Source organism: Hypomesus nipponensis, chromosome 9, assembly GCF_054491055.1.
Source record: "Hypomesus nipponensis isolate SF chromosome 9, ASM5449105v1, whole genome shotgun sequence".
In the NCBI taxonomy this organism is placed as follows: Eukaryota; Metazoa; Chordata; class Actinopteri; order Osmeriformes; family Osmeridae; genus Hypomesus; species Hypomesus nipponensis.
In genome coordinates this window covers 7,181,092-7,206,238 of record NC_140369.1, presented here as the reverse complement: position 1 = coordinate 7,206,238, position 25,147 = coordinate 7,181,092, and the positions used below count along the sequence as shown (strand labels likewise).

At 44.2% G+C, this 25,147-nt stretch overlaps 1 protein-coding gene across 1 annotated transcript in view; it reads right to left on the bottom strand.

Moving 5' to 3' along the window:
- Positions 1-2,803: 2,803 nt before the first annotated feature.
- tafa1b (TAFA chemokine like family member 1b) overlaps positions 2,804-25,147 on the bottom strand; it is a 91,189-nt gene continuing 68,845 nt past the window's right edge. Inside the window, exons 3-6 of the mRNA XM_084705097.1 lie at positions 17,657-17,797; positions 9,251-9,375; positions 8,100-8,190; positions 2,804-4,373 (exon numbers count right to left, since the gene is read on the bottom strand). Of these exons, the coding sequence (XP_084561223.1) occupies positions 8,164-8,190; positions 9,251-9,375; positions 17,657-17,797 (293 nt within the window). The 3' untranslated portion in view covers positions 2,804-4,373; positions 8,100-8,163. The remainder of the gene's footprint in view (positions 4,374-8,099; positions 8,191-9,250; positions 9,376-17,656; positions 17,798-25,147) is intronic.

The following is a 25,147-nucleotide window of genomic DNA, read 5'->3' as shown; positions in this document are numbered from 1 at the left end:
ATCGGGTGTACATTGAAATAACTGAATTGTGAAAATAAACACAGTATACCTTATGTTCTCTCAGTCCCAGTTCACTGTAACTCTCTCTCTCTCGCCCTCTCCTTTAACTCTCTCTTCCTCCCCCTCTCCTCTTACTCTCTCTTTCTCCCCCTCTCCTGTAACTCTCTCTCTCCTTTCCTCTAACTCTCTCCTTTCTCTCTGTCAATACAGAATGCAGTTCTGGGTCACTCACTCTAAAGCGTCAGACGATTGAGGGTCACCATGGTGACGTGCGGCTGATTCGGCTGAGACATTTCTATGAAAAATGGTCTCTGTTTAATGGGAAGCGTGAAGTTTGAAATCTCCCAGGAAACCCGGGCTGGGGCGGCCTCTGTGCCCCATGTGGGACAAGCCCTGTCATGTACAGCACACGGCCATTCATGAGGAACATGATGGATCTCATAGTTGGGCCCGTCTCTGGGTACTGAGGTCCGGGTTGACTTTCCCGGGTGGAGAAAAGAAGGTGGAAAAAAATAAAGCAATGGAGGAATGAATTATTATTACCATGACGACTGACAGTCATGGACTGGCAAGTCATTTGGCTGTGAAGCTTACTGCGACTCCGTGGGCATGGTGAAGTGTCAGGGGAGGCAGGCAGTGATGTATTGGCTGTCCATTAGAGTGTGTATTCATTTGTCACAAAGAATGGTGGCGTAACAGTGCAGCAATCTGTTTCAAACAGTATTGTTTGGACTTGTGCTTGTTTTGGGTTGTTTGTTGTGTCTCTTAAAACTTTGGGACCAATCTGTCTGTGTGTGTCCAGTCTGAGGGGCATAGCATAGCGGGACTGTGAACTATGAGATTTGGTGCAGATTTTCACTTAAGTTTATCATTTATCATATCAAACGCAATGGAAGTTCCAGCTGTCATATTAAATGCCTTGTATAACCAAAAGTAAGAATGTACACTTTAACAGATAGACTATCCTCAGCTAAAGGAGTAAACATCTACTTGAGATCTTCACTGAGGGCCTTGGTAAGGCATACAATGACAAGTGATACTCCTATCTGGGTTTATTGTCTACATACTGTCCGAGCATTAGCCTCGAGGTAATGACAATCCTGTCTCAGAGAGACATGTCCCACTCAGCTGCCTTCATTAAGAGCACGTTCAGGGTCGTTAGAAAGCCTCGTTCAGGCCAGCAGAGCACGGGAACATCTGCAGTGTCACAGTTATAATGACTTTGATTATGGGCTACACTGCTCCCAGGGTTGAAGGCTGTCTTGATAAAATGTAACTGACAAAATGTAGGGTAATAGTGCAAGACTAGACCAGAGCATGACAAAGCTCCTGGTTAGTGCCTTTCAATTTCTTCCTATTCTCCCTGAACTATAACGTATATAAGATAAGATACCATTTTATTAATCCTGAAGGATATTCTTGTGCCAGAGATGTCTCGAAGGTTACAACATTGCTCAAGAAAAACAACAAGAATAAAAACAATATGGTAAAAAAACTCAAGTGTAAAAAGTGCTAAGTGCTAATGGAGTAAATGCTAAAGGTAATAATACACATGGAGATGCTATGTGGCATATCCTCAAACACATGCACACTGTATTAACTGCTGTTTAGAAAGCCGCACATAGACCAGAGCAATGTTCCATTACTTGTGTGTGTTAGAGGTCGTCCATGTTGTCCACCTACAAACACTAAGACAGACTCAAGGCTGCAGAGTCTGACTGATGCGTCTGCTGTCGAGCCCGAGTCAAGCACGAGGACAAAAGGCAGGCCTGCTGTTGTTACTCATGCAGGACTTTTCTGTTCTTCTCCAACTAAAACGAAGTGGGACCAACTTCCACAGCAAGACTCCATCATCTCAGAACACAAGAAGGAGGGCGTACGCAAGAATAAAGAACATATCTCTCCATCACTCTTCACAGAGCAAAATACACTTTACAACATTCGTTTACACAGATGGAACCTCTTCGATTTGTACATCCCTGTGTATTTAAAGATGATCTTTACTTTAAGATGAAGAAGACAGTCTGAATCATTCCTTCATAAATAGTTCTTTCACATACAAACACATTTATGTTGAAGCACACATTTGTTGATGCACACGAGCACACACCACACACACACACACCACACACACACACACACACACACATACATTGTTTCTTAGAGTCTCATTTACAGCACAGGGCATTGAATCCTACCATCCTCAGTGATTGAAAAGAAGACTGTAGCAGCTCAGTGAGGAAGAAAAACCCATTTCCTTTTGTGCTTCTCCAAATATTTATATGTATGATTCTGGCAAGTGCGCTATAAGATGGATGTGTCTGTCGCTTTTACACTTTCTGTGGCTGCTCAGTGTGGAACCAAACCAGTGCCACAAAACCAGCAGAATTCCTAAATGATTAATCTACACTTGTGTATCCGTGGGGAGATGAGACGGCCCTCGCATCAACAGAGAGTCCCAGAGGAGGGGAGTTCATATTGGAAATCATCAAGTATTTTATCTGGCACAATATTGGAAATCTTACCCTAACTGAGTAAATGAATTGAATGTGATATTCTGACAATCCACTCTGCCTTCAAGGGAATTGTTTAAATTACAATTTGTATGTTTCGTTTTGTATTTGTGTACAAGCTGGTGTGTATATGTTTCCGTCAGGTTAATTCATTGTCTACCGGAGGGAACAGTGGTAGCAGACATCCACACATGAAACTGTAGATATAGTTCATATTATTGATGCATGCTACAACAAAATGGTATCTTTCATAAAAATGAGACAGGCAATTCAGTATAGAAAATCCTTTTAATTCTGATAAGGCTGTATGTACTGTATATCTACTGGGGGTACTGCATGTCTGTCCAATGATGCTAATACTTTCACAAAGTCATATTTCCTTGGGGTGATCTTTCATTGTGTGAGTGTGAAATTTACACACAATTGTCACAGTCATATTCACTACCATTCTCACAAGCTGACACCAAACAGAGAAATGAGGAGAGACTTGAGCTTTCCTGGACGGGCCAAGTCGAACCGCTGTAGCTACAGTAGTTTCTGATTAAGCTCTCGAAGAGGAACTACCAGGCATGTGTGGGATGTTAGTCTCTTTTGTGAGGCAGTTCTGGACAGTGTTTTCATCATTTACACAGAAACTACAAGAACTGGTTTTCCAAGTACATCATACATGGCAGTTAAGACCAATACTTATATCATGACACCAAGAGACCTTTTTGATATTCTCAATGCAAGCAAACACTGCAGACAGTCCTATACACAGATTCCACCATAGCCTTGGTATTCACTGTTCTCCTTACTTGGGAGAAAGATGAGGATATCCATGAAAGGGATCTTGTTACAGACCACATAGACTGTATATGAGAGACTTCAGCTCCCCAACAGTATGTTTTTATATTTTCTGTATTTATATATGTATATATACACAAAGTATCTTACGTACAAAGAAAGCGCTCCCATGAATTACGTAGAGCATGCCAACAAATAAAAGTCAGACTGATATGGTCACAGAAGCTGTCAGGGACCTCCAGGCGTTGTCCCCCTCAACCTTTCAAAGTGTTTGTTGAGGTGTGGTCAGGCCCGGGGTCGGGAAGGGAGTGTCGTCACTGCTGCCCACTGTCCCAGGCTGTACAGTCACTGCTGCCCACTGTCCCAGGCTGTACAGTCACTGCTGCCCACTGTCCCAGGCTGTACAGTCACTGCTGCCCACTGTCCCAGGCTGTACAGTCACTGCTGCCCACTGTCCCAGGCTGTACAGTCACTGCTGCCCACTGTCCCAGGCTGTACAGTCACTGCTGCCCACTGTCCCAGGCTGTACAGTCACTGCTGCCCACTGTCCCAGGCTGTACAGTCACTCCAAAGCCCACCTGACGTCGACTGCACAGACGATGACAAAATGAAAATCGAAAAGTAATTTCCCCCCGATGTGTCTCTGATCCTGTCCGATTCCGTTTACAAGGGCCTCAGCGGGGATGTACCAGTTTACCTTGAAGAAGGAGGAGGTGGAGGAAATGTCTTCAAATAATGTTTTTACAACCTCTAAATAACCCCTTCTAAGCTTTTTTAGATAATCCAGGAAAGGGAGGGAAAGAGAGAACAGAGCTTGGTGGAAATTGGCCGTGGTTGTTGTGTGGGAGAGTCACCAACAAGGGGCTCATTGATCAAAAGGGGATTAGTCTGGTTTCAAATCCTTGGCACCACGCGAGCAAAGCTGTTTTATCTGGGTGGATATCCTTATTGCAGTCACAGGTAATCCAGTCAGTGGCCGTTGATGTAATAGTTTTAGTCCATTCTGGGAGGGAGAGGAGAGGAGCATGGCTGGGAGCCTGCGAGGGGAGCTCTTTGTTAGGTCCTGGGATGAATCTGAAACACAGTGGGGAGAGTGGAGGAGAGAAACACACATACACTTAGACAGAACAAAGGCATACAAGAGCGTGAGGATTAGACCCCAAGGAATTCCTGCATTCCATGTTTCAAAACAAGAGGAGTCTTTTGAACTGGGAGGCTTTGTACAGCCTGTCTCACCTCCCCTCTGCTGCCTCTGCTAAAAACAGACAGCTTATGCGAGTAGAGGTGTGCTTCGATTCATGGCATATCAGAGAATTCTCTGTGCGAGAAGCCTGGCGTGTGTTTTCAGGCTGTGTACTCTTGCTCAGATTAACATCACTGTGACATATTACCGGCCATATTTTACACTGCTTTACCCCCTCCCCTCCTATCCCCGGCCTGCTGAGGCAGCAGCCAATCAGCACAGAGGATTTGATCCTGACTGAGACCAGTGAAAGGACTTTGGTTCCACTAAAAGGGATAGAAGCCACCACTGTGATGTCTGGCCTGTGTCTCTGTGCTTTAAGTTCAGGGACTCAATCTCAATAGTGAAGCGGGACACATTTCAATGGTACATTGTGCAGATTCAGACAGCTATTGAATTGCCTTGACTCTTACTATCAATGCAGAACTTGATGCTCAGTACAGCATGTGCATGATGAATATGTCTGCAAACAAGTGCATTTATTGTGACTATTTGTGTCTGTGTGGTACACTCACATCATGTTTTTGAGGGCTGTTAGTGTCAAAATACACCCACAGACCTCCATCTGCAAGGAAGAGGGAGTTGGGTGGCTGGGGGTGTGGCCGATATAATTCTTTACGAAACACACATTATCCAGCACACTTTCTGGAAAGCTCCTATTGAAACAAAGGTTTACACTAGGTAATGTATATTCCACACCATGAATGAATGTTTTTTTATGCTTTGTCAACCTGTCAATGACATCAGGAGCAGCTACTGCTGTATTACGCTGCCCATGACAAGTCTATCCTGTCTGTTCAAACGCTCAGTCCAGCTCGCTTTAGCATTTCACAGCTGCAGAGTTAACTTCTTCCTCTCCTCTGGCTAGTCACTGCAACTGGGCTCCTTCTATGAGAAGGCTAATCCCCCTGGGTTCAACTGTCCAGCGTTTACAACTGTATCCTCCTTATCAACAGAGGAAAGTCAAAATGTCTCACGGTGTCCCAGTAGAAAATGACCTCTAAGAGAACAAGAGCAGCAACAGGTTGCTGTTCTCGCCTCCTCATCCCCAGAGAGAGAGTCCCACTGCGGTTTGTTAGACTGAACAGAGGAAACTGGATGCAAATGCTGTTTTCAGCCCTGTGTTAAGGTGTCCTCTGTTCTGTCCTCTTTTCTGTGAAAGAGAACAGAGGAGCAGCTAGACGTGGATTGCTGAAGGATTTAGCTCACATCCCTTTCTGTTGGAAAGTAAGCCTCCCGTGTTATAATTCACAGGATGCATTAACATGCGGTGTACTTAAATCTGTGTTAGCACAAGAAGCCAAGGGCAATTGGCTTTGCAAAATCATTTTGAATTAACACCCCCTCCTCCTCTTCCCTCTCCTCTCCCTCCTTTCTCTCTCTTCCTCCTTCTTTCTCTCTCAGATCCATCTACAGAATATCTTCTTTAAAACCATCCAACTGAAGACTCTGACAACACAATGCACCAAGGTTGTTTAATATAACTTTGACAACGGATGACGATTAGAAGATCATACTTTGATTGAACCCCTCCATTGCAAGACCTACATGTTGCTGTCACATAAATCAAACTACATCAGAATGTTTTGTGTCAATAAAACTGCATTGAAATTATACAATTAAATACTGCTCGCAGATTCTGAATCAGAAAAGATGACCACAATGATGTTTCAGCTTGTGTATATCTTTGTCACTATAATGACAGTGTAATGTAAAACCTTTGGAGTTTATACAGAAAAGCGTTTGTAGACAAACAGAAAACATGACAGTTTGATGATGTGTTTCTGTGGTTTTGATGATGCTCTGAACATGTGTTGATGCATAAATTTTTGCTCTGATATCGACGTAGAGAGCGTTTTGTTGGGTGAGATTTACAGAGCAGGAGGAGGACATTACCTCTGAACAGTAAGACCAGCATGCCTCACAGGAAACAAGTCTGTGGGTCACAGCTGTCCTCTAAGTCTCCAAGTGCTACTGTTCCTTCTTCAGCTGAGGTTTGTTATAAAAGCACATGTTTCAAAGTGAGACTGGGCTTCTCTCAGACAGATTGGAGAACTGTGCAATGTTACAGAGAAAACCAAGGTTAAGATGGCCTGTTTAATGACGTGGTCCCAACTGCCACCAGGCAAATTCTCAGAGTTCAGATTCTACTGTGTGAAAACACAGAGGCCTTGGAGAGATGTTCCGGACTTGGTTTTCTCACTAACAGCTCGGACGTTAGATGACTCCCTCTCCCCACGTACAGGAGAGGCATCTTACAAAGGCAGGGATGAGCTGCAGACCAGATGTTTCATTAATTTAAGCTTTTTTGTTTTTATAGTGTCCCTTTTAACATGTCTAATTGTTCTGGCGGGTGGAAAAACTGAAAGATCTATCTAGCCAACGTAGTGGGTGATGTAGGTCTATAGTGGGCGAGAGTTTGGAGGGCTCCCCAGATCCCCTCACAGTGCCTTCCTCAAACAAAAGGCCTGCCTTGTCTGCTGATACAGTAAGGCAAGAAGGGGTCCGTCTCTGAAAGACAGAAAGACAAAAAAAAAAAAAAAAAGAAAACAAGGGAGTCAGCTGGTGGCTTTAGCAGCTGCTTACTTGCATGCCAATTTAAAAAAAAAATAGGAGGCAGATGATGTATTTAGGGCTGTGTGTATAAGTGCTTTTGTGTGTGTTTATTTCACTGACGCCTTTCAGAGCAAAATGAAACCCTGCAGGTAAAATGAAAAGAAAGAAAAAAAACAATGTTCTGTTGGATTTGCTGGCGTGTGACTGAACAAATACAGATGAGGCAATTTGCCCTCAATGCAGGGTGAACGACGGATGTTGATTAAAACAGAAATACAGAGCAGGGGATGAAATGCTTTTATGTAGTCTGTTGTCTACACTGTCCAATGATATCGGATTAAACTTCCTCAGAGAACCAGGACATCAAGCAGCCTTCTGATAAGAACCCCCAACAAGCGGGGCAGGGAGGGCATACCCAGGGGTTTTAAACACACACACACACACAAACACACACACATTTACACATACACCACACACACTCACACACATAGAGAGCAGGTCACAGATTACTGCATAATGGGATTGGCAGACTGGTATTACAGCCAGGAATGAAAGCCACACAGTGCCCAGTGCCACACAGTGCCCAGTAGCAAAACACAACATGAAACAAAGGAGACAATGGAAGGGAAAGGGACTGATCCTGCCATTACACACTGATCCAGACCAACATGCGCTCAGGCCTGGGTCTATTTGGGCTGTTTGTTCGAAATGTATTGAGGCTACATGTTACATACTGTGTATGCATTTGTGTGTCTGTGTGCGTGTTCATATTTCAGGCCAGGGGCGTGTCGTGTTCCAAAAAATCCTTCTCTTAGTGGGAGGCGCACACACTATTTGTGTCCCGCAAGCCTAATCATGCACAGCATGTAAACACACACTTGATTATTTTGCGCTGAGTATTTGGGTTAATGAAAAGTCATTGAACATGAGGCAGTCCCAGTCCTCCACTGTGGCATGCATACAATATGTGAGAGAAATAAAAAAGCTGCAGAGAGACTAACCTTTACAGAAGCAAGAATGCAGCTCGATTTCTGTAGAAGCCTCCTCTGCATTTTGCTTCCAGAGCTAAAAAGGTGAGTATGGCTGTGTGTTCTGCAAAGAGAGGGTCAAGACAAAATGACACGTGTATGATTTGGAATTGAGATGTTTAAGCTTCCCCCTGTCTTATCTGAATGATCAGCTTTTGTAAAACCACCACTCTCTCTTGTGTCTCTTTGAGAGATTGCTTCATGTTTTATTAATGTTTTCTGTAAAACGTATGCATGATAGCACAGGCCACAAGTTAAGAAGACCATGTCAAACTCATAAATGTGTCCTCCTCATCGTTCAAGTAGAGTGCATTCAGAAGTGCACCTTTAGAACTAAGCTGAGTACTGTATATAGAGCTCTTACCTTGACAGGCTGGCAAAACCATCCAACTTCTTTTCACTTTTTAGCTGGACTTGGAATACCGAGTACGCTTTGTACGTGTGACTACGCTGACGTGTTTAAGATGGCTAGCGGAACAACCTTGGAAAGCCCTGTGTGGTCTAACCTTGACTGGCTGAACCCCACGTTCATATTAGTCACTGCTTCTATTCAGTGTCATGGTCACAAAAGCACTGAGACAAGAAGAGGAGCAGGGGGTCTGGTTGCGGTGTAGGGAGTCAATCGAATGAATACAAATCAGGTGATCAACTTGTCACACAGCGGTAGATACCTCGCCTTAGGGACTTCATTCTTTTTGCTGTTTTGAATGTATTATATACATGGGATTTAGACTGTACACACAGACTGGCTGTGGAAGTGGGATTGCTCTCTCAGTGGAACTCAGCCTGAGGCACATGCAGGCCGTTGTTTACAGAGTGGGTCATGTCTTCTTCTGAAAGTGATTGTTGGATATTTACACACCTCGCAGACATCGGACTTATTGAACAGAATCAATATCATATACATGAGGTGAGTCAACTGAAACCGATCAAGTCAACTGAAACCAAACTAAATTGATAGAAAACAATCAATTACGATACTGAATGTATGCATTAAACCGACACCCGGATCAGAATTTTCACGTCCAAGAACACTTCTGTGCTAAATCTTGCTGTTAAAAGTTGTTCATTAGTGTGTCGCGTGTGTTGACGTTAGAGCATGTAATGCTGGTGTGAAGCCTTACCCTCGTGGTCTTGATCTTGTTTCCAGAAGAGCACATCCATCCAGAGTTATCAGGGAGGGTCTTACACTCTTCCTCCTCCAGACAGGGCTCCATCTCGCACCACCACTTTCCAATCACAATAGACGCTACAGGGACACACAAACACATGAGGGGTTACTTCAGATACCCTATCATCTCTCTTAGTCTCTCTCTCTCTCTCTCTCTCTCTCTCTCTCTCTCTCTCTCTCTCTCTCTCTCTCTCCTCTCCCTCTCCCTCTCTTTCTCTTTCTCTTTCTCTCTCTCTCCTCACTTCTTCAGGCTTATTTTACTCCTCTTACCTCACAGCAAGAACATGTTTAATTAAACTTGCTGTTAACAGAATGTCTTTCCTAAACAGTGATTAATCATTATTTTGTTTTGATGTGGCAACTTTGCATGTAGCGGGAGTAATTTATTTTTAATCCAAAATTAATTGCTCTTCATTAACATCTACAACATTTTTTCCTCCAGCTATCGGATAAAACAAATGCCTTATCATCTTCTCATCAAGATCTTTGTGTTTGTGTGTCTTTGAGTGTGTGCGTCCATGTACCACATGTCTATGTGGATAAAGCTTGGATCGTTTTAGGGTTAATTGTCCCACAACACTCTACTGTCCGATGTTTTTCAAATATCTAAGTTTTCAAGTCCCCATGAAGACATTTTTTAAGGAGTTGTAAGGAGGCCCTACAGGAGTAGTCTTTCACTATTAGTTTTAAACACCAGGCTTACCTTCTAGTCATGTCACAGAACTCCAAGTAAACATGATGACATCTTGGTATACTATTCTTTAGGGTCCATGACTTTATTGGGTCACATTTGATGAATAGATAATCACTAACAGAATGGTTTGAAATACACTAATTGAATTCATTTTCTTATTTTTTTTTTTAATTCTATGAAAACAAGTCTACAACGGCTGTCTGAGTGCTTCATCATTCTCATTGCAAAAATATAAAACGTTTTACAAATGAGGTTATAAAATCTAATTCAGACAGACCTTCTGACCTTAAATATTATTTCAAATTTTTTCTACAATTTCACAGACCGTGTTACCAAGGTTACAAGTCAATCAATAGAAAGTCTGCAAACTGACTTTCTCCTTCAATCAATAATGATGGTGTAGTTTAGTTACAGAACACACATCACTGAATCCAGCAATCCCAAGCATATACTATTCTCTAAACTACTGTATCTCTAAACAGCTAGCTGGACATCAAAGCTATGCAGCAAAGCCAGGAGCTGAACGCTCTCAACCTTCACCACTGACTCCTTGCCATGGCTGTTCACCAGATACATTAATTACCACAAACTCCTATGACTCCTTTTCGCTCTGCAGCCTCGCTAACCCTGGAGCACATCTTTATCACACAGCAGTCCCCAATGTGGGATGGCTGGAGTCATTATCCCAACACAACATGCATCAGATTAGGAGTAAGGTTGACTTTCATTTATTTATTTATTTTATATCAGTACATATTACTATTCATTGAAATGAAGTAGTGGAAGCCTTGGCTGTACAGAGCAGACGTGATCATCCGGTGAACAGTACAAAAGGGAAGATTATTGTGATGACTGCTGACATACATGACTTATTATTCTGAGCAATAAATAATGTGCACACACCTTCGCTGTTCACACTCTCTCTGTTTATTAGGAGCACCGAAGATTTATAGTCAACACTTTTAATGCTGAATCCACTTTAAACTGAAAATGGTCAAGAAAAATCGATAGTTTTGTATGAAAAGAGATAGAAAGAAAGAAGGAAAGAAAGAAGGAAAGAAAGAAAGAGGAGGGGAGAGAGATGTAGCACTGAGATTAAAATGCCTACCTCACCCGAGGATTTATGAAATATGAGGTGCACTTTGCAAGATGAATGGTATTTATCGTACTTCACGCCACTTTGCTTCCATCTCTCATTGTGTGGTACATATTAGTACATACGAACACAGCCCACATCAGTGTCATCTCTGTTTATCTTTACGTAACATTGCGGCTTTAGGATCTAGTTATTGCATTAAAAGTTCCTGATACCAAACCATCAGACATATATCATTACTGTAATATTTGGTTTGATATTATGTTTTTGTATAGTATACCTCAGTTAAGATGGTTATTAGGTAAATGTAATGTATGTAAATGACCGAGTATTTTCTTGCCAATAATATGGATTATTCAGTATAACCATAATACTATTTCTGGTGACATTTGCGGTTTAATCTGTAACATTCAGACGTCTATGTGAATCCCTGACCAAGACTGCAATGACACCCTGCAGCTGTCAAGGACGTCTGAAGCTTGAACAGATCTAGTTTGTCATATTTAAAGTTACATGAGGTCATCATTCCAAAAAGTCAAATTAGCACAAACTAAATCCGATAAAATGTCAGATCCAAACTTGGCTGACCTTTCAGTGTGATGTGTGGAGTCAGAGAACCATGGGGCTAAAGGGAGACAGACCCAGGGTTAATGTGGACACCCAGGGCTCCATGTCCACAGCTGTATCCAGGCCAGGACACCTCGCAGTGACCTTGACCGCTGGAGAAGAGCCATCTCTGGGCTGGGATCCATCCCTCGCTCCCTGGCGACCCAGCCCACCTCCAAAACCAGCACCATCTTACACTCTCTCCTATTCCCACCACCACCAAAGTCACAAGCTCAGCAGCTTTCAACCCCTCTAAGATATCTGGAGCAGGAAGGAACAAGCTGAATGTTTTAACACATGGTTCCCCATGCTTGTTAAACCAAGCTGGGATACAGGCACATAACCTGTGTGTTACCTTTGTTTGTTTGTCCAGAGATTAAAATGAAAGTTGGACACTGTACAAGACAACACAATGTCAGTCTTAAAGTAAGCCTGTTGCAATACTGGCACGTACATTGCAACGTGGGCTGAGAATTAAATGGAGGACCTTGTGCATGTCACACCTGCAGGCAGAGTGAGGGTGGATGAGGTGATGTGATGGATTTGCTCTGGCACTTTCTCACCAGGTTACAGCGTGTTTGAACACCTTGGCAGATGAGAAAAGTAATTGATTGCTGTCCCAGTTGTGATGTAAGCGTATGTCTGAAGGTCCAATGAATAGTTGATGGTTTTTTAACTCACAGCAGCTTGAGTACGGTTGACTGGACTTGCTTTGAATTAATCACAGCAAAATGATGGTTTTCCAATGACTTTCGTGGCCTTAGTGTATTTCTTTCCCTAGTTCCCCCTAAATCGATTGGCTTGAGTTGAGATCAAGAGTAGAAAGCAATCAAGGTTTAAGTTTTCATGCTTTTCTCCAGGTGTTAATTTACATTGTGGGGGCCAGAATCGATGGCACTAGATAATGGTGATCTCTCTACTGGATCCAGCTGGTTGCTGGTGGCCCCCCAATGAGTATTTACTCTCTCTCTTTCTCTGTCTTCCTCTCTAATCAATCGCTCTCCAGACTGAGTGAAAGTGCCTCTCTGGTCCATCCCACACTTGCGTCTCAGTCTGTGGATCAAGCTGCTCGCCTCAGCCCGCCTATGAAGAAAGTGACCAGTAGAAGTCCTGAGCGCTGGTTAATTTAATATCCTGGCTGAGTGTGTCTCCCTACTGCCAAGCCGAGGCTACAGACAGACAGGGGCGACTGACGGTGGTCCTGGTCATTCGTCTGTGTGTGCAATGGCAGTAATAGGGCCATGGAAGATCAACTGGGCCCTTGGTTATGTAGACTGTGTATTTACCATGGGACTGAGGCACACCTGGGGCTCAGGGTCAGTCTCACAGGTCGTTACTCAACATTAATCTCTGCTCTTCAGAAGGACAGGCTAGCTCTTGATTAGCTATTCAGACGCTATCGTTTCACCTTTCAATCACAACATTGTGTGGATTTCACTCTCTTAATGAATACCCTGGTGCCTACATTCTGAAGCTCCTGGAATTCACCCAGCGTGCTTCTCTGTGTGTGTGTGTGTGTGTGTAAGTGTGTGTGAGTGTGTGTGTGTGTGTGTGTAAGAGTGGGTGTTTGTAAAATACTTTCAACTAATCCTTTGAAATGAAATACAAATTGACCATAAAAAACAGTTTCCAAGCCTTTCTGCAATGGATCTTGCCAATGGAATGATGAGTGGCTTGTCAATGGAACATGAACAGAGCAAATGGCTCCAGGAGGATCATCGACAAGACTGAATGTCACCCCTGCTAACGGTCACTTCTTCTCCTCGCAGGGTTGAGGTCAAGAGCCTAATGATGTCCTTAATGGGTAGAGACCTCAGTGGGACTCGGCAAGGTTGGAGGAAGTTTGTGTTTAAATGTATTATTTCGAACGAATATAAAAACAAAACAAAAAAGTCTCTCTGACCCATTGAACTTGTTCGACTTCCTCTCTGTCCGGGTCACGGCGTAAAAGGTGACGTTGTTGCCCATGCTACAATGCTGTTCGGACCACCCCCTCTCTCCAACTCTCTCCACCATGTGGAGTTGCAGCTATCAGGCACAAGGCAGGCAGGGTTAGGATCAGAGCGCGCCATGTTGAGAAGTTCCTCCAATGAAGAGATGTGATGCTCATTTTGTTTGACGTTTTTTGAAGCCATCAGATTTGGACTCCATTCTCTCAGCCATGAAGCGCTGGGATCACTAGTGGCGAGTCCTCAGGCTAAATAAACCTGAATTCATAAACACATGCAACGATGCATACAAATACTGTGTTTATTCCCTAAATAAATCTTATACTGTCGTGTTGTCAGTGAATGCTGGAGCAGGCCATGTGCCATTATAATAAAGGCTTTGTAAAGCATTAAAATATTTTTTAAATCATGCTTTAAAAAAGTTTCAGTTAACATTTTGTATACGTTATCAAATGATAATTCATAAACAATAACCGATTCATGTATTAAGGTTTTGTAGTTTTTATTTGTAAACGGTTAAAAAACGGTTTCCAAAACGGACATGCAACGAGATCTATTCTTATCTGTGAAACTGGTCACTATTTCATCAAAAGTGACTAAAGGCATAACGAGGAGTTTTCTGTTTGATATACAGATGCCACAGTAGATAGATGACCCTGCCTGTGAAAAGACAATATCTTTTGAAGGCCGTCTCAAACTCAAGAGCTCAGTCAGAGTGTGTTTGATATGCCGTAGCTGACACCATTCAGACGGTTTCTTTTGATCAGCTGTGCGAGTGGAGGAATCAAGCGGCTCTTCTCTCCCTTGAAGTGGTGTCCATGTTTGGTTTCTCTTGGACGTTTCTCAAACGCACCGTGACAACCTGTCATGCTCAGCATTACCAGTCCGTAGTCCAACAGAAAGGTTCATTCCCCATCAGTGGCCATTCCCCATCAGTGGCCAAGCTTAAGTATATGCTCAACTGGGAAAACAGGGAGTCAGATGGCTGAGTGGTGAGGGAGTCGGGCTAATGATCAGAAGGTTGCTGGATCGATTCCCCGCCATGCTAAATGACGTTGTGTCCTTGGGCAAGGCACTTCACCCTACTTGCCTCGGGGGGAATGTCCCTGTACTTACTGTAAGTCGCCCTGGTTAAGCGCGTCTGCTAAATGTAAAGTGTGTGTGTGTGTGTGTGTGTGTGTGTGTGTGTGTGTGTGTGTGTGTGTGTGTGTGTGTGTGTGTGTGTGTGTGTGTGTGTGTGTGTGCTTGCATGCAACCACACATCTGCGTGTGTTCTTGCAGTAGCAGTTGGAGGTTAAATAATGTTGTGTATGTGTGTTGTTGACAGTATGCGTGTGTGTGGTTGCCTACATGTTCATGGATGGTGTGAAATTCACAGTGTTGTAAACATGATAGAAGCAGGGGCGCAGGGACTCGCGTCTAATCTGAGTGTATTTGATTGGCCTAGCATGGGATGGGAAATATAAGCTGAAGTATTTGACTTGTTAAAAGGGATGTTCTTTAGTAAGAGTCTTGTTGGTGCTGACAGAACTGGGACATAGTTCTCCTTGTCAAAGCTAATAATCAATTGCTGTGCTGGGATAATCTGACAGCACCCCCACTGTGCTTGGCTGCATTTCCAACATGGGCATCATTACATTTCCATACATTAATAAAGGGCCAATCAGCTACCAAGTCCACAGGAAATGACCTCACGCAAAAAGAGATACTGCGAGGTGAACATTAATGTTGTAGGTTCATTTGATTGTAATATGAAGACACAAAAAGCGTTCTTTGAGATTGAGAAGTGAATGGAGTGGTATTTATCTTCATACAGTGCATTTATACATTCATGTGACCTAAACTAACACTTAAGTTTTTTTTGGTGTCAATTTCATAGATGTATTAAATGAATAGTAATACATCATGAACTGTGTTCTAACTTTGTCTTTGTGTATGTGTGTTTGCATATATGTGTGTAGTACGTGTGTTTGTGTGTGTGTGTATCTGTATGTGTCTGTGTGTGTATCTGTATGGGACAGCCATGGCAGGTGTTCCCTCTGGGAGGGGAGGGAGGCAGTGAGTTGAGGCAGCATCGTTACTCATGGAGACGGAACATTAATAACCAGTGTCCTGGGGAAGAGTTCAATCTGGGCCAGGCTGGATCAGCGGGGTGGCACCGCACTCTGCAGCTATGCACTGAGGGGACAGGCCACTGACTGTCTGAGCAGGTCTATAATCCCTCAGATAGTTCTGCAACAGCCTATGGCAAACAAACACAAACTTCACAGAGGAGAACGCTCGGGTGACGTGCATGCGAGCTCAGGGGAGGCTTTCCGCTGCTGTCCTGCAGTGCGTGGAACAGTGTGAGCTATGCACAAAATAATTAGCTGAGTCACACCAAAGTGGTCTCGGCATAGAGTGAGAATCAGTACTGTCATCTACTTATCTCATGTAATTGAGTGTGATACTGAGAGAGAGAGAGAAAGAGAGAGAGAGAGAGAGCGGGAGAAAGAGTGAGAGAGCGAGAAACAGAGTGAGAAAGAGGGAGAGAGGGAGACAGAGGGACAGACAGAGAGAGAGAGAGATAAAGAGAGAGAGATAAAGAGAGAGAGAGAGAGAGACAGTGACAAAGAGAGAGAGAGAGGGGGACAGCAGGGAGGGGGCAGCAGTGACTGTCTCAGACCCCTAATTTGTCAGGCCTCCATGCCTCCTCTCTCTTGGAGGTTCATCTTTGTTCACAGCCTTGTCATTTCCATTTTTATTCCCACTCACTGTATCTCAAGTTGTTAATCAATACAGTAACAGGGCAATGGGTCCTCTTCCTTTGAGGAGTCTAAGGCACAGAGGCATGAGGTGTTACTCTTTCACAGCACACCTTCTCTCTTCTTCCACCGTCCTCCATCCACCCCTGCTCTACACACCTTTATCTCTCCCTTGCTCCTACTTACACTCGAGATTCTATCAAACTGATAATGTCAAGGCAGCAAGTCTGCCAAAAACGGTATTTTCACCGACCTGATACTGTCCGCTGAACCACAAAGCTTGAAAAGAGTTGTTGGTTGTACGACAGAGGTAATTCTTTCTCTCTACCGAGCTGTGCTTACTGAAATGGTCTGGCTTGGCCTGGTACACACACATAACCCCAACTCATAGAATGTTTTCAGTGAGAAAGGTCTTTTGATGGAATTTTTAACATACAGATGATCAGTCTGACGGACTAAGAGGTACCATGTTATATTCATAGGTCATAACTCTCTAAATGTCAAAATTCGGAAAATCTATCATGTAAATTGCCATGGAAGTTTGAGTTCCACAAAGTTTTCAGACCTCAACGTGGTTGAATTAGTAAGATATTCACTCAGTTCTCAACCTCAAGACTCGTATCTAATTCAAGAATCTTTCAATCAAGATGTCGTTGAAAGCTAACCAAGCATGCTGGGGAATTGAACAGGGCAGTCTGGCCTTGACAGGAACATCACTCATAATGAAGATGCTTTTGTGCTGTGTCTCTGTGAGATCCGCCATTATCGCCCGTGACTTTGATCTTCTTCAGAAGCTTCAGATGGAGTGAAAGAGGACAAAAAATGGTCGATGATTTGTGATGCCGTGAAAGAGACGCCCTGTTAGGTCTCGCTGGGCAGACGCTCTAGGTTCTTAGGGGACCTGCGTCACTCTCGACTGATTTGCTCAGTGAGGTGGTTCAGGTGCTTCAGCCAGAAGCGGACCTCACTTCTGTTTGTTAGTCAATCATTTCCATGAGGCTGGGCGGCTGGAGGGCCACATCTACAAGCTGCTCCTTCCCCACAGGTCCTCAGGGGAACATGAGACACACAGCCCCCCGCCTCAGCAGCACTCCTTACAGGCTGTCCTGTTCTCTTCCTGACGTCATCGCTGACACTAACTCGACACTAACTAGTTTGAAAGAAAGTCGGTTGAAAGCGCCCGACTACAACGGACTGTTTTGAACGGTGCTCAGTTACTCAGGTGTGAGTAGGTTGGAGGGAATGCACAAACAAAACAACACGTTCTTACCATCGACGCAGGACGGTTTGTTGCGTGTTGTCCCTGCCACTTTTCCCGGTAGACAGGAGCACTTGACCGTCTGGGAGCGCTCTTCAATGCGGTTCTTGTTACAGCACCGGTGGGCAGCGATGACCTCACATGTGCCGCCCTCTGCAAAGAGACAACATTGGATGAGGTTAGGTGAAATGTGAAGTCAAAATATAACGAGAATCAACACATGTAAACATTGACCAAATATGGAAGGTTTCTAATTTGTGTCAAATACTACTGTAGGTAGGAGGTACAGTAACACATTTGAAGTGACCTTGAACCAGAACCAAGTTCAAAGAACGGTTAAAAGAAAATGAGGTAAAGTTGTTGCAACACGTGGGTGGGCCACAATGACTGAAGAGTCACAATGACCCGAAGATAACACAAAAGTTAAAAAAAAGGATTCACAACATTGTGCATGTAAAGCCCATTACATGCAATTACATGCTCTCTTTTCAGCAAAGTGTGCACTGCCAATCGACACTTGAGGCGTGTTGAGTATCTGATCTAAACAGCTCTCAATCAGGCAGCCTCAGTACATGATGGGGGAAACTCCAGATGAGACCACAAGCCTCTGCCTGCTGCAAGATCATCCCACCATCTGAGACCCTCTGTCCTTTTCACAACCTGAACCTTCTACTGTAGATCCAAATCCTGCTAGACTATGTCTAAATGAAGTCACAATGACCCCAAATAAAAGGTGCCATCTGTTATAACGCTGCAGAACAATAGCTCTGGTGCTGACAAAAGAGAATGTCAAACTAATACAGGGAGATCGGAGGAGAAATGCACCAACAGCACTGCTGGGTCAGAATAACAATGGAGAGGAGAGAGGATAGCCCTGGGGAGCCAGCGGAGGACAGAACAGAGGGACGTCCCCATAACAGTGAGATGAGGGGCAGGGAGAGACTAGAGTGAGAGAAAGCAAGAACGATAGAGAGAGAGAGAGAGAGAGAGAGAGAGAGAGAAATAGAGAAAGCAAGAACGATAGAGAGAGAGAGAGAGAGAGAGAGAGAGAGAGAGAGAGAGAGAGAGAGAGAGAGAGAGAGAGAGAGAGAGAGAGAGAGAGAGAGAGAGAGAGTGGACAGGGTGCCTGCTGGTGCCCCAGTCGGGCAGGTGAGTAATGAGAGAGCCACTGGGAGTGCCCCCTTCACCACATTATAAAGTGTGGGGCTAATGCAGCCAATGGAGCTACGGTAGAGGGACTCTCCATCAGCCCCCTTCCCTCTCCTCATGCCCCGGGAAAAACTCTTTATCTTCCCCTGACAGCCCCCGCCACAGACGGCACCGTCCAACAATTAAACTGGAGCTGATCCTAGGACAGGCAGGATGGACAGATCTCCTGCTCCAAATAGATGGAAGGAGGGGAAGAAGTGTGCAAGAGGAGAATAATGCAGCCAATCCTTTGTTTGTGTGATTTTGCAGCCCAGGGTTATATTCTAAAGATGGATGATATCACTGAGGCCACAGCAGAGGTGTCTGAGATGGGTGTGTGTTTGTGTGTTTCAGGAGTTGGAGGGGGTGGGGGGGGGCTAGGGTAAACGTTTGAAATGTTTGGGTCATGCATTACAGAACTGAGCTCTCAACAGCCCAGACAAGCTTCGTAACACTGCTCTGCTCTCATATTCCTCAACGTCTCAACACTGGGGCAAAAGGCAGCGAGGACTGGGATTAAAAGGCGTCCAGTTGGACTCTGCTGTCCTGCAGTATTAATGTCACTCTCCCAAAGCCGAGCTGTTGATATATTTGGGCAGGAGGCAGAACACAACTGAGAAGACTGAGAATAAAATCCCCTTGAGTGCACTATATTTAAACCAACAACCCACACTATGTTGTCCTTATTGAATATTTTACGGGTAGTTCTCATGCCTCTGGCCAAATGCTTTCAAACCCATGGTGGTGGCAGAGTAGACACAATTTCCACCTTCATGTTCATGTGTAACTCGAGAATAGGTGGTCTCTCTAAAGCTACTGTGGTATCCATATCTAAATAGAAGAAGATCCGCACTGTCCTATTTATCAACTGGACATCATGCAGTCTACCAGTCCCACACATGTGATTTTCTGTGTTTCTTTGTGATTGTTTGTGTGCGTTTGTGTGTGTATATGTAACTGTGTGTGTGTGTGTGTGTGTGTGTGTGTGTGTGAGTGTCCTGTGCCGCCAAGCTCAAGGGAGATTTAAGAAGTGTCTCTGCCCAGCCATCCGCCAGGTGGACGGTGGGCCAGATGGTTGTGGACCATCTGGTCAGTGGACGAGTGGACTGGATGGACTCCTCAGTAGGACACTTTGGGGCCAGGGCAGAGAACAAATGGCAGAGTATCATCCAGGTACATCAGACCTCATTATCAGCATGTCTGCCCGGAGTAAATGCTTGTCCATTACCTGTGTTTGTGTGTGTGTGTGTGTGTGTGTGTGTGTGAATGTGTGCGTTCATATGTGGGTGTATTAGTGTGTGTGTGTGAGAGAGAGAGACAGAGAGAGAGACATAGACTAGAGAGTACGTGTGTGAGTGTCTGTGCCTGGGCAAACACAGGTGGCTGTTTTTGTTTGTGTGTGGGACTCTAAACAACGTGGAAGTGAGTGTGGGCTTGATGGATTGACCACTCAGTGGCTGTCACACAGCTGATAGGGTTAAACCAACCTGGTGAGATGGAGGAGGAGGTTGTGCTACGTACCCTTTAGCGAGGGGAGGTGAAGGGCATCAATGGGTGCATCGACTGGTCATTTTTCACCTCCAAGCCCACACTGACAGCAGTCATTAAATGAGTGGATGAGGTGATTATGTTTAAGGAAATCGATTCTTCATTGTTTCCAGCTTAGCCCAACGGCCAATTAAAACCCTCTAATGAGGGAGCGCCGCAGAATGAGGAGATAGACGAGCATGCGAAGGAAAGTGCCTGGTCGTGGAAAGCCATCTTAATTCAATAAGAGTTGCTTTTATCCATGACAAAAAATAGTACTGCTGCAGACAATATACATACTTCTCATGTAACCACACATTCACAAACTCACACACACAAACACGTGGCTGTCATCCGTCGACGTGCACAATATCTTTCTATGCCAAACCAAGGTCAAATGACTTTCTTCCTCTATGGCACCAGCAAGCAGTGAACATTTTGGAAAAGAGAGCATATAAGCGCAGCTAGTTCAGGCAGGGAAATTAGGCAGCGCGCGTCATTCATTTGTCGGGGACATAAGGCGTCTTACTCCACCTTCCTTTCCTCTGCCCACTACCACACCCATGTTAGCAGCGCATATTCATTGGACCACGTCCGATAAGGTGTCTTCAAATGATACGCGGATATGCACACACTCAACCCGGTTGTTGTATGATCAGTGCTGCTGCCGCCCTCCACCATCCCCATCTCCCCCATGCTGTCTGTATGTTCTCTCCAACAGGGGGATTATATCTCTATTGCTTCCTGCCTCATATGTCATGTATGCATGTGTTACATCGAGGAGGCAGGGAGTGCTTCCCTTAGATCATCCACTCGCCAAAGTTAAATCTACATGTTCATGTCATGTAACAATAAATGCTCAAATCTAATACGTGATTGTCTTGACTAACCTCTCTCTCTCTCTCTCTCTCTCTCTCTCTATATATATATATATCTATCTCTATCTCTGTCTTACTTTATCATGGAATATGTTGCAGAATGTTTTAAAGCTCAGGGAACTAATATCACTGACTACTTTTAAATCTCGAACGAAAGAAATAGAGGCAGGTTCCCTAATATGCAAATGTTTCTTAAATTAACTCTACGTCACTGTTTCTTAGCTCTCAGCTTTTAGTTTATTTTAACTTGTCTTGTTCTGTGTTTTTCTGTCTGTAACTCTGTGTTTTTTATGCTGCTGCCTGTCTTGGCCAGGTCTCCCTCGAAAAATAGATTTTAATCTCAATGGGACTTCCTGGTTAAATAAAGGTTGAATAAAAAATAAAAAAAACTTTCCCTTTCAATTGGAGCCTAAACTCTAGTTTCCTCCAGTCTTAACAGCTACATCTTTATGCACAAAAGTGTTCCTCATGCAAGCTAGAGAAGGGTTGTCAAGGAGACTCTGAAAACAGAGGGCACCTTCACTTTCCCTCAACCTCACTCTACAAACTATGGCACTTTAATGGCCAGTCAGTTGAAAAAATGAAAATGCGCCATTGTCTGTGTTGATGGTACAAACTTGGTTTTATTTCAACCATGCTAAGGGGGTAAAATCTCGCTTTGCACTGCCCTCGTGTGCATTTCAAATAAAAGTTTTGTTTACTCAAACTCTTCCACTGAGCTAAAGATGCTCTGTTATCTGTACAACTGAACATGATTGTTTTCACACAGACTGGATCCTGTGGAGTAAAACCATGCATTATAGAAGACAGTTTCTTCTAAAAACAATCTACTTGACTGGCAGTCTGGCACAAACCCAGACATCATATCTACAATGAAGTATCTCTGATAGCTGCTGAATCAGAGCAAAATCAAAATAAGCCTATTCTGTTTGGCCTTGTCTGGCCTTTTTAAAGATTACAGTAGCTGTGCCAGTAATCAACTAACATCCCAGATTAAGAAAAAAAAGATGAATGACTGGTTTGGAGAGGCAGAGGGATCAAAGTGGATCCGGGCCAGCTGTCTCAGAGCATGTATGTTTAATGGCAGTCATCATCAGAATTTAGCTCACCATTACTTAAACATCAAGGAGGAGCTTCGGCATCACTCCCTTGATTACTTAAGATAATGTTTAAATAGGCTAACAGAGCGACATCATATAGACTCCAAATGAGCCAAAACAGGGTCTGGAGCCACGCCTCTGAGCCATAACTCTGAGGTCCCCTCAAGCTGCAGTGACTGCTTCACCTAACACAAACACAGTTCACCACAACTTTAGTTAACTCTCGGACAGATGGTTTCTCTGTTCTGTCTCTCTGATGTTGGGCTCGAAGGCTTGTGTTGCGTGCGCGTGTGCGTGCACGCAACACAAGGCAGCAAATCCCTGCCTGGAGCTGATGTGAGGCCCTTGCGGGAGGACTTGGCGGCCAGGGTTCACAAACTCACACGCGGCCTCGCACACGATCATCTCCTGGGGAGGAGGGCACCACCTGACCTGTCAGAGCTCATCCTGAGTCAGTGTGACTGGATGTGCCTGACTCGCACCTCCCTCATCAACACAGACAACGTGTGAAGCGCAACAGAAAGGCGTGATCGGCCTGGTGTAAGAGTCCACGCATAACTGCAGTAGAGACACTGTGAGTGGCCAGTGTGCGTAAGAGTGAGTTTGCATGTTTGTGCCCTGGCCACCATCTAAATAGGGGGTCAGACGGCTGAGTGGTTAGGGAGTCGGGCTATCAATCAGAAGGTTGTTGGTTCGATTCCCGCCTGTGCAAAATGACATTGTGTCCTTGGGCAAGGCACTTCACCCTACTTGCCTTGGGTACAATGTCCCTGTATTTACTGTAAGTAAGTATCCGCTACAGCCAGGGATTAGGTTCAGTTCATCATGGCCTTGTGGGTGAACATGTTAGGAAGGGGGTTTGCATGTGCTGAGGGTTCCGTTTGCCTCTCAAAGCACAAGCACAAGCAAGGCATCGCAGCCTGTCGTCCAGGTTTGACCAAGACGACATAATCCAAAGCTGCAGTGAAGCGCCCTCAGCCATGGGAAGGGTTGGTATGGCAGGACCTGAGCCCAGCTACAGAGCTGCTCTCAAAGATCTGAGTAGGCAAGGGCGTAACCACTCATTCTTTGGGGGGGTTGTGTCCCCCTCAATATTGAGAAAATACCAGTCCCCACCCCCCCAATATACATATTTGGAGGGGGCGTAACAAGATGTAAAATATATGTTCTCCTTTGATGAACCCTGTCAATGGACCAGTCTCTTTCTATGTCTTACTTATTTTCAATTTTGTTTTAAGACAAACATAAGTGTGTGAATCCCCCCTCCTAATTGTCCACTTGTGTGATTTTGTTAGAAATCCACCTTGCGTCGTTCTGCGTTGTCATGGTTACTTAACATTTTCATCAGTCAGTTGAGAGCAAAGAAAGTTAAGTTAGTTAACTTGTTGGAGAGGAGGTAGAGTAGGCTACACAATGAATCACAAAGGCCAGCCTGAGGAAGAATTCAACCAGACACGCTAACACCAATCACTGCTAAATTTAGCGAAGGAAGAAAGACAGCTTGGCTTTTATTTTTTTTTATGTCCTTGCTCCAATACATCTCAATAAAGTATGGCTAAAGACATGATTAGTATGTTATGTGATTTGATATATCCTGATTTGACTCGTTAATACATTGCGATGAGTTCTGAGTGGCCATGGTCCTTACTACAGACTCAGCTCCAGAACTCATTAAATAGGGGGGGCAATTTTTTTCACAAGGGTGGCAAGTGTTTACAAAGCATGTATGAGAGTGAAAATAAGAGCAGACCTGCATATTCTGCAGAAAAGTGAAGCCATCTTGATATCTTTATAGCCAAGGCCAGTATTTCTTATTTACTTTAACAAAATTATTTTTTGAGGGGGAACAGCATTCCATCATGGGGGTGCCCCCCAAAGCCCCCCCCTGGAGCCGACCCTGCCTTACTAGTTTAGTCTGTGACCCCCCCTTACTAGTTTAGTCTGTGACCCCCCCTTACTAGTTTAGTCTGTGACCCAGCCTTACTAGTTTAGTCTGTGACCCCCCCTTACTAGTTTAGTCTGTGACCCCCCCTTACTAGTTTAGTCTGTGACCCAGCCTTACTAGTTTAGTCTGTGACCCCCCCTTACTAGTTTAGTCTGTGACCCTGCCTTACTAGTTTAGTCTGTGACCCCTTTCAAATTCAGATTCAACTTCGTGGTCACGTATAAAAACACTATGAAATACTTGTGTTCTGGCTCTTTCTCTCAGCATAAGGAACACATCATCATACCCCCCAAGGAAGGAGCGGGAAAAGAACAAGAGCGGGCTGATTGGTGTTAATTATGTTTTGTGCTTTTTTCTCTCGAGCAGGCATACTGAGGTAGTTGTCTCGAGTTATATGGAGTACATAGGCGGGGGGGGGGGGACAGGGGGGACAGGACACCCCATCCTGGGGAAAATATGAGTTGTCCCCCCAAATAAATCACTGTAAACATTAATGTAACAGAAATGTCTATAATATTAATAATATACATTTAACATATTACTATGTAGGCTATGTGTTACAGGAGTAATTTTGGTGTGTCCCTCAGGAATTGCTCTTGAGAAAATGTCATATAATTGGCCCCCCAAAAAAATTGATAGCAGATTTTCGCTACTGACAGAGTAAAAAGCCAATCAAAAAACATTACCAGCAAAATTTCTGTTGGTGGCAATCCACCTTGGAACGTAAACATTTTAGAAACACTTTGTGATAATGAGCTTTTGAAAATGTATAGTCGGGTATTATGATTGTAGTACAGTTATCAGGGATGCAGTCACTAGAAACAACCCAGTAACACCAGAGATCAAGGTTAATTACTCTACACTA